Source organism: Trachurus trachurus, assembly GCF_905171665.1.
Source record: "Trachurus trachurus genome assembly, chromosome: 19".
NCBI classification, from domain to species: Eukaryota; Metazoa; Chordata; class Actinopteri; order Carangiformes; family Carangidae; genus Trachurus; species Trachurus trachurus.
This window is the reverse complement of record NC_139913.1, coordinates 21564899-21574662: the sequence shown is the minus strand read 5'-3', so window position 1 is coordinate 21574662 and position 9764 is coordinate 21564899. Positions and strand designations below refer to the sequence as shown.

Here is a 9764-nt window from a genome sequence, read left to right as displayed (position 1 = left end):
ACGTTTTCTGCAGCAAAACCAAAAAGCCTACAGTGGTGAAAGTCATAACGGCTTCAACTGTCATTATTTAGTGTCTTTATCAAAATTTTACACAAATTATGTTATAACGGATGTGTTTGAATTAATTTTCTCATTGATCACATTTGTGTATTTTGGATCAATATGCAGATTTATTGGTTATAAAATGAGTATCCCGTTGATTGTTAAATTTGACATTGTAAATTGTAAATAATGTTTCACATCCACAAATCCAAATTGGTTGAGATGTTTTTGATTACATGCAACTTTCATTGTTTTGCTGTCAAAAAACCAAGGTTTGTCAAATGTCTCCTCTTACCTGAGTTAAAAAAGAAATCTTATGATGTTCAATACGCATGTGCCAGTTAGGAATTTAACCCAAATTTACATCGATCAGAAAAAAAACTACATAGATCTTTTATTAAGTCTTGTCAATATTAGTCCTGAAATGAGTTTTTGACAATCTTATTTTCATTTAATGAATATTTTGCATAATTTATGTGAGGATCAATCATATGATTATCTTCTGTACTAGTTGTACCCTTGCATAACACTCTTAATTATTCAAGAGGGAGTGATAACACAAAAAATGCCAGGGTGATGAGGTCAAGACCAAAACTAATAAAAACTACTGTATAAACAAGTGCATTTTTCAAAAGGTTTCATTGTTTGGGAACAGAGATGAAAACACATTTATGTCGCAAGAGGAAGTAGTAGTAGTATTTCCATTATTTGTGAATGTGGGTGCACGTGAATATTCACAGGATGTCCTTTGCAAACAAACAACCAAGGTATGGAAAGATGTGCCAGTACAGGAAAGAGGTTGAAAAGGATATCCTCATGAAATACACTTTGGACAGAAATGGCATTTCATTTTCCATTCAATTAATATTTAATGTGCTTCATACACTATTATTCACAATGCGTTCATCTACAGTTAGGTATACTGGAATGTGTATGTCTGTGTGCATGACTTAGGTATGCAGAGACATAAAAGAAACATGCACAAAGACATGTGCCCTCCTTTTCCTCTGGTTGACTGTTCCAGGATATGAAACATTTTCTGCAGCACCTGCAACAAGCGGCTCGTGAGCTGAAAGGACATCCTTCAGTGTCCACGTCCATCCATTACCACCAGGCCAGACCCTCTGCCAGCAAGTATCCGGAACATCATTTCCATCGACCTCCAAACTCTGGTCTCCAGGCTCCAGGCTCTGTGCACAACAGAGCGTAGGTGGAAGTGCAGTAAAGCCCTCCCTCCCACAGAGGGATACAGCATTTCATTGTTCATTTTTAATGCAGTGCTCATGACTCCAGACTAAGTGCTTGTGGATCTTGTAGCTGTTTCTTCAAGCTCTTATCCAGCAGCACCAGACTCTGTACTGCCAGACTACGGCAATCTGCGTCAGGGTCTCCTTCGGCCACATCTGTGAATACAAAAAATACGACTGATGCGTTAATGAGCCACATCACGTCACAGACACTCTGTGTCGTACAGGACATCCTGGTTCCTTATCTGTTTCCCAGAAATGTTCAGCCCAGCTGTGCATGGGGGGTACTGTATTTGTTTGTGTGTCCATGGATGTGTGTAGCTGAGGGGACATCCCTGACACAATTACATTGTGCAGGTGCGAGTCCATTTACAAGAAATGTGTTTTAGGGTTGATCTATTATTAGTAATATATACAGTGAGCTGTTTTCTTTTTTTGTGAATAAGTTCAAAAGCAAGTAGAGTGTGAGAAAATGCACTGCCCAACTTCCAAACCATAATTAAAGACTTGAAATATCTAAATAATGTCTATTTCTACAGTATGTCAGGGTTCTTTGAGGAAAAGGATAGATTTATATTTATGTATATATATATATTTTTTTTTTTTTTACCTGCCAGCCAAGTTCTGGTCTCAAACAGCTGATCACTGAGGTCCAGCAGCAGGTTTTGACTGGGCATGCTCAGAAAAACTGAGCAGACGGCGAAGAGGACACCTCGTCTCACCATCCTTTAACACAGACATATTCAGGTCAGATCTGACAAACAAAGCAGCGCATCTCACCTTTACACTCTGTCCAGGTCAACTGTTGTTTGGTTTTTTTATTGACTGACTATGGTAATCCTAGAATTTAATGACCAAACATGAACATCATCATAAACATGCAGTTCTCTTATTAATAGTGATGGTAAAAATCCTGCTGAATATCAGGAATTCTACACTACAGAATCGCTAATGGCAACAAGACTTGTCTGGATGAAGTGATTCACATGTACACTGAGAAGAACACGTGCATTTTACTTACTGGTCAGCATGGTAACGCACTGCCCACACAAAGTCCAGCAAAGCACGACCCATCTGTGCAGCTATCTGAATTTGAAAAAACATGTGGGTTTAGCTTACTGTAGGATCATACTTATAATATACAGGATGTATACTTAAACACAAGAGCATCTACAACTTCTCCTGCTGAAAAATGTGTACAGTATGTATGTATATTTTGGAAATGCTTGGATATCAAACAGACACACACACAGATTTATACTTGCACACATGGGCACAACAATATTAACGATATCAACATCTATAATGAGGATATTCTAGGTGGATAGAAGTACCGGTGCATTGACTGCCAAATGCATGAAGAGGCCCAAGGTGTGGATCAGCCTTCCCAGTACCAAGTGGTCACTGCCCATCAGGTCAAAGGTCACTTGAGGCCTGGCAGTGAAATGTTACATTTCATGTTTTAATATATGTGCAAAAAAAAAACACTAAATGTTGATCTCTTCAATTCATTAAAAAACAAACACACTTACTTGTCATAATTCCTGAGCAGTGGGAAAAAGAAGTGTCCGGCAACAGGTGCGTATCGGTTAGCGGTGGCCTTAGCTGGGGCTTGTGTGGTACCCTGTAGCAACAAGAGAAATCAGTACAGAGCTCAGGTCTGAGCCTTCACTCAAACACTGAAATGGCAACTGAAAATGACTGTCTACTGTAAGTACCGGTACCTTCATGAGGCGCTTGGTCTTGCTTTGAATCCGCTTCTCGACTACTTGTCTCCAGTGGACAGGGTTGTCACCAGGGTACGGAGTCAAGTCAGTGATGGCAGCTGAGTCGATGGATGGATTTCTCTTTTCAGCGATTGGTTTCGAGAGCTCCTGAGCTGCCAGAGCCAGGACCTAATAATTAGAAACAAGGGATCAAATCAGTCGATGCATTTATTTGGTGAAGGCAGAGAGCCATTATGAAAAGGAGCTGTTGTCATCACCTCTAAGATATCCAGTCGCTGACGAAGACTGTAGTTCAGGGAGTAAAACTCGTTGGTCAAATACTGAGTCACCTATTAAAATAATAAATTGGAAAAAAGAGAGAGTGGATATATGAGCACCAATTTCAAAAGGGAAATACCGTAGTACAGTGTTGAAAATGCAGAGGAGGATCATACAGGGATACAGTCAGTGACAGTGAGGGCCACCATCGTCGCCTGTCTGAGGCTCAGGAAGCCAGATATGCTGTATTTATCCTCCATGTGAAGAAGCACCTTGATCATCTGGACACTGATCTGAAAATGGCATAACACATGAAAGATGATTTGTAATAGTTGTTTTAAGAATTAGAAGATACTGGAAAGAGTAAGAGGCCATCAGTGGGAAATATGTAAAACACTCTCTACTGTTTTGGTGATGCTGTTGTACCTCTCTGGTTGCAAAGACGTTTTTCCTCACTAAACTCTCAGCAACTCTCAAACTGAGCTCCACACGCGCCGAGTCCTCTGAGGATATTAAGTCTGGATGGGTTAACAGATAATAAGATATTAGAGTTATTAGAGTCATACAACACTTTAAAACAACTGTATTGGATGTTCCCTTATCTGTGAGATCTGTGAAGTCGTACTTTCCAGACAGTCGCGTAGGTAGCGAGGTGGGGATGCTTGACTCATCTCCTGATCTCCAGACATATCATACGGAGTGAGCTCATCATCACTGGATCAATAATGGACTCAAGGTTAATAATACACCCCGGTAATCCCTCCAATTCATGAAAAAGAAAGACCCAGTACTGCAAAAAACCTCACTCATACAGTACTCACCTGTCCAGGTCAGAGTCTGGACCAGTGTTTGATGGCTGAGGTCCTGATTTATTCTGAGATGATGCACTCTGGGCAGATGGAGCCACTTCACTGGTCTCTTCAACTCTGTAGATGACAGATGCCATTACATAAAATCAACGCCTATGGATGTACAGTGGCGAGATTTTGCGGGATTTGGCAAACTGTTCAACATCGTCATTAAGTAAGGAGAATGAATATTGTCTGAAGCGCAGTATGTGTTTCTGCTCTTTGACAAAACTATAAACTAGATCATTTAGTTAAAATGGTTAATAGTTCTCCTTCAATTGACTGACAGTTTTATAGATACATAATAAACAGCAATCATCACAATGTAACTGATCAAAATTCAAAACTTGAAACAATAGTTGTAAGAGTCACGGTGAAATGTAACACCTACCTATTTACAGGCTCCGGCTCTTCACTAGAGACAGGAGTCATGAGAGAAAGCAGCTCTCGAGTTTCCTCATCTTGATCGTACTACAACACAACACAGCACAACACAATCCAAGTCTGAGAAAGGCATTTCAATTCAGTCATTAATCACATGTTATAAGGTAGGGGTGTGACGATACACTCATCTCACGAGACGAGACATAATATTGGGTTCACGAGAACGAGACGAGACGAGATTTTAAGAAAACTACAATGACAAAATATATGACTGGACCAACAGACTTTTATTTAACCAAGTTGCACATGCATTTTGAAATGTTTTATTATAACTCTTTACATGCATGATGTAAGCATGAGCTTTTAATAAACTTCTTCCACAAATTGAAACTAAAACTAAAATTTCTAAAAGTTAAAATAAAATAAATAAAATAAAATATTCCTTTCTTTTTTTCAAGTGCAAACAATATTATGTGCAGTGTTTCCTCTAGGATTTTTTTAAGTAGTGGCATTGTTTTTACTGAGGAGGAACTATGAAGAACTCAGCTGTGACTGAAAAGCACCTAAACCGAGTTGAGTAGAGTTATAACTGTGTAGTGGAAAGTGGTGCAAAGTAATCGTAACTGGTAGTGGAAACCCTGTTGTACATTGTATTAACATTATAAAAAAAAAATTTAAAAAATCTCACGAGACAGATTTTTAACGCGACGAGAAATATCGTTGAGTTTAATCTCGCGAGATCTTGTGGCACGAGATCTCGTCACACCCCTATTATAAGGATAATTGGGCTAATACACATCGGCTGCACCTCAAATTTCAGCCTGGCTCCATTGATATCCATGCGAGAGCTCAGGCACTCTCCCACCACCATACCCAGACGCCTGATGTGCACCACACTGCTGTCCAGGTGGCTCTGCATGCCACCAAGCATACACTGGAGTAACTCTAACGAAAGAGGAACACAACAGTGAGAGAATATATGATTAACAAGTGAAAACCCATCAACTCGTGTTTGGAGATGAATGGTAACACAGGTTGTCAGAACTGTACCTGAACGTAGCTCCTGCAGCTCAGTGTCTTTCAGCAGGCTCACACTCAGCAGCAGAGCCTTGCTAACATACACCTGCTGCTCTAGAGGTGTGTGTTTCACTGCGCTGGGGTTAGCCCAGGCCTGGGACACTGACCGCAACACCTGAAAACACACATGAATACCTGTCAAATGGTCAGTGCATTTAAAATGATCATCAGGCTGCTGGATATACCACACACACTCACCTGTAACAGTAATGGCCTTCGTTCTCTGTCTGCTGCAAGGTAACCCAGAACAGTTCTCAAGACCTGGGTCTATGGAAAAAAAACATGTTTTAAATATAAAACAAAAAACAAATCATGAATTACTGTCAGGCTGCAGGTCCTCTTCTTACCTCGTACTTATACTGTAGTAACAGCAGTTTATGAGTGATGACAAACTGGGCCTTTTTATTGGTTAACACTAGATTCCCAATAATCCGTCCAAAGGCCTCAGGGCTGGGGAAAAAAGAAAAAAGCAAGAGGCCTGGATCATTATAGGCAGACGGAAAACTGTCAGCTAGTGTCCAGATAAACCGTGGGCTGACTGAAACTATAACCAGCTTAGCTTACCCACTGACAGCCTGCACCAATGCAGTGAGCACGCTCTCGATCCAACGCTGTGGAACGTTTTCAAACAGTTTCCAACAAACTCTCTGCCACACCATGTCTGAGCGTGTGGAGGCGGAGAGCCGAGGAGCCAGAGTGGCCAGGACCACGTCTACAGGAGGGGAAAAGGATTGTGTCACTATGGATGCTATGGATCACTGGTGATTATTTAACTCCTTAAATACTTAATTGTTAGCTCCATTAAAATTAATTTGTTTAGTTTTCCAGAGCTGAAGTTGACACCTTATATAGAAAAAGAGGATATAGAGTATAACAAACAGTGCCGGTGCCATGAAAAAGTATTTTCCCCCTTCCTGATTTCTTACTTTTTTGCATATTTGTCACACTTAAATGTTATTATGTTAATATTAGACAAAGATAATCCAAGTAAACATAAAATGCAGTTCACAAACCTACCTGGCCTTATGTGAAAAAGTAATTGCTCCCTTCTTAAATCATGAACTAACTGTGATAAACCTAATTTTCTTTAAAGTAGAGTTTAATTTCACTGTCCACACACAGACCTGATCACTGCCAGACCTGTTGAATCAAGAAATCACTTCAGTAGAACCTGTTTGAGTGGAGTGAAGTAGTTTTTTTTTTTAAGATGAAAAAACTAAATCATTGACATCTATAAGTTTGGAAAGTGTTACAAAGCCATTTCTAAAGCTTTTGGACAACAGCGAACCACAGCGAGAGCCAATATTATGATCTTAAATATTTAAGTGTCACAAATATGCAAAATAGTAAGAAATCCAGAAGGGGGCAAATACTTTTTCACAGCTATAAAAATAACTTGAATAGAAAATTAAGAAATTAGCTGATTATCCAAATTTTGTTGATAAATAGCAGCTAGCAAATGAACTGTCTCATAAATGACACTCGTCAGTAATTAAACTCACCGCTGTGCCCCTGGATACACACTTTTCCAAGAGTCTGGGCCACAAAGGTTAAGGAGCAGTCTGTGCCATCTGTCACACACACACACACACACACACATAATAATAAGAATTGCTGTTTATCCTGACATATAATACATTGGTTATGAAATCTATTATTATTGCTAAGTGCTTAAAGATGTTCTCTGACCTTTCAGGGCGTTGCAGGTTCGCTCCAGGGCAGTGAGCATCTCTGTGGTGAGTAGCAGGTAGTACTGCTGAGGAAGAAAGACAGGCTTGTTGTTGGGATGCAACCTGTTGGCGGTGAGGTCTGGCAGCGCTACTATCCGCCCCAGCAGAGTCTCTCTGAGCTGGGGGGAGTCGGAGGGAGCCGTCTCCAGACAGTACGACCACAGCAAGTCAGCGAGGCGGCCGGTCTGAAGGAACTTCACAGTGATGCTGACCAGGAAGTCCAGATTAGTGCTGGGTCTGCAGAAAAAGACAAGACATAAGAGACATAACAATAAATGAATGGATAAATCAATAAATATACTTAATGTCCCTTTTCCATCACCCACCTTAGAGCTCCTATTCCCTCCATGAGCACCAGCAGAGCCTGCTCTGGAGGTCCGCGGAGGAACAGGACATCCCATAACTCTGCACGCTGGGCTGCTGTCAGTTTGTGCAGCCAGTCTGCCTGGATGTTACTGACCAGGAGCTGCAGGCTGCGGGTGTAGTGAGCTCTCCTGAACTCAGCCCGCTGAGCTGAAGTGGTTGCACTCTCTGCTCCTTCATCCAAGAAAGAGTGCAGCGTCTGAAGCGCATCAATGATGTCTTTATCATCTGTGGACGAAGAGAGTGTCCGGAAACACTGGGCCACGATTTGACGGACCTCAGTGTTTGGGCTGAGTGAGTCCATTTTACCTGCTGGAGAAAAAACAGAAGGGTTAAATAACATTAGTAACTTAGCCTATATTTAGAGCATTTATATTGAGCAATTAGGCTAAGCTCCAACTGTTGTTAGCATAACACAACAAAAAACCTTTCTAGACTTTCACTACTCCAACGAAGAATTACGCCTAAAAAAACTGTTCAGGTTAACTCTCCATTTAGTCATGTCACTGAGTGAAGAAGCTCATTTAAATACAAATTTAATAACGTTACAGAAGAAAATAAATACACATGCGTCTCCATTTAAATTAGCTTAAACCGTTAGTCAGTCAACACGGATACACACCCGAGCATTTTCATTAAATAAGACAACAGGAATTCACATGCCGACTGACTGAACGCATAATTTACAACCACCGTTACGATAAAACATTACTTTATGAAGTTTTCTTCTGTCAGTTCACGTTATAGCAGCCCACTCTGCTGCCGCTTCAGGTCGCGTGTGCTCCGTCAAAATATGTTCGTAGTGAGAAAGAGGGAGAAGAAAGGTTCCGGGGACAGGAATAGTATAGTGTCGCATTCAAGAAGGCAACGTGTTTTTTTTGCAACACTTTTGGGTGCATTTCAAGTCATAATAGGTGTATGATTTTACACATTGATTACTAAAATAACTAATGGTGAATTAATCAATTAAGAAAGTGCAAGGCTCACATACAGCAATGGCGTAAGATACTTATAAACACCCCTTTCATTCAATTTAAAGCAGCAGCTGAGATAAACTAAAGAATCATGGTTAGTGACTAACAAAAACTCTGAATTCATGTAGTAGTACACTATAACATCTCAATATAGTGTCTGTCACTAATATTACTTTCTGTTTTGACAATCTATTCAAGATAACTTTTTTCTTCCAGTCAGAAGCTTGAACTCACCTTCTGCACACACACACACACACACACACACACACACACACACACACACACACACACACACACACACACACACACACACACACACACACACAGTGAATGGCAGCAGCCCAGATGTTTATTACCTAGTTAGTTCATTGTGTATGAGAAGGATATGGACGGACAGGGATGCAGAGCAGGGTTTGGAATCAGGATACTGATACAGATCAGAGGCTACCTACCTGAAGAAAGCTGGCGTCCTTTGACCACCAGGGGGCGCTGCAATGAGGGAAATTTGCTATTTTGCACCATAACCTTTGATGTGCTAGCAGTAAAATTAAAAAAACTTTTACTTTTTTTTCTGATATTCTCCAAACCATCTTGACAAAATGTATTTGTTGCTTGGCAAAAGCATTCAGTCAATTTTGTCCATCCATGGCAGCCAATCATTCATCAACTGATGTGAGTGCTTACAGCCATTCAACCCTTGACATGATGACATCATGGCAACTCTGGCCTGCTTAGCCACCCACATCACTGCCTCCAGCTATGTTTTACTATTGCCTTTTCTTTCCCCCATTTACTATTATTGTTATAATTTGCCTTAGTGTAAAACCTATTTTTTTTGCTATCAACAGAGTCGTTGTTCATCTTACATATTTATGAGAAAATGCACTATAACTGTACTGAAATCCTTCAGAATATCTTTAAAACATGAGATCCTGCATGTCACAGCAAAGAAATTAGCTGTAGAGCACTGTGTAAGGTACAGTATGCATGATGTGGAAAGTTTCAAAGTTTTCAAATGTGTGCAGAATAGGCAAATACATGGTGAAATATATATACTTGCGCAATAAAAACACAGCAAACACAGGGTCCTTTTATTCCATTTATTTTTCTAATC

At 40.3% G+C, this 9764-nt stretch overlaps 1 protein-coding gene across 2 annotated transcripts; it reads right to left on the bottom strand.

Moving 5' to 3' along the window:
• Positions 1-854: 854 nt before the first annotated feature.
• Positions 855-8453, bottom strand: telo2 (TEL2, telomere maintenance 2, homolog). Of its 2 annotated transcripts, none has more exons than XM_083993585.1 (21): positions 8389-8453; positions 7640-7988; positions 7273-7550; positions 7086-7154; positions 6148-6295; positions 5931-6033; positions 5782-5850; positions 5557-5698; positions 5315-5451; positions 4514-4593; positions 4096-4200; positions 3900-3988; positions 3701-3792; positions 3451-3567; positions 3274-3345; positions 3014-3184; positions 2822-2913; positions 2624-2723; positions 2311-2375; positions 1900-2015; positions 855-1445 (listed from the first exon to the last, which is right to left on the bottom strand). In XM_083993585.1, exons 2-21 carry the CDS (start codon positions 7978-7980, stop codon positions 1324-1326), a joined length of 2508 nt encoding a protein of 835 aa, XP_083849711.1. In that variant the 5' UTR covers positions 7981-7988; positions 8389-8453; the 3' UTR covers positions 855-1323. The 2 variants fall into 2 exon arrangements, with proteins under 2 accessions (XP_083849711.1, XP_083849712.1); XM_083993586.1 differs by having other exon boundaries at positions 7640-7985.
• Positions 8454-9764: the final 1311 nt, after the last annotated feature.

Excerpts from the sequence above, each read along its gene's own strand:
- telo2 (XM_083993585.1), bottom strand. The coding sequence starts at position 7,980 with ATGGACTCACTCAGCCCAAACACTGAGGTCCGTCAAATCGTGGCCCAG. Across the intron at positions 4,201-4,513 it reads GAGCCGGAGCCTGTAAATAG|AGTTGAAGAGACCAGTGAAG; the intron begins GTAGGTGTTACA and ends TGTCATCTACAG. Across the intron at positions 2,914-3,013 it reads AGACCAAGCGCCTCATGAAG|GGTACCACACAAGCCCCAGC; the intron begins GTACCGGTACTT and ends TTGTTGCTACAG.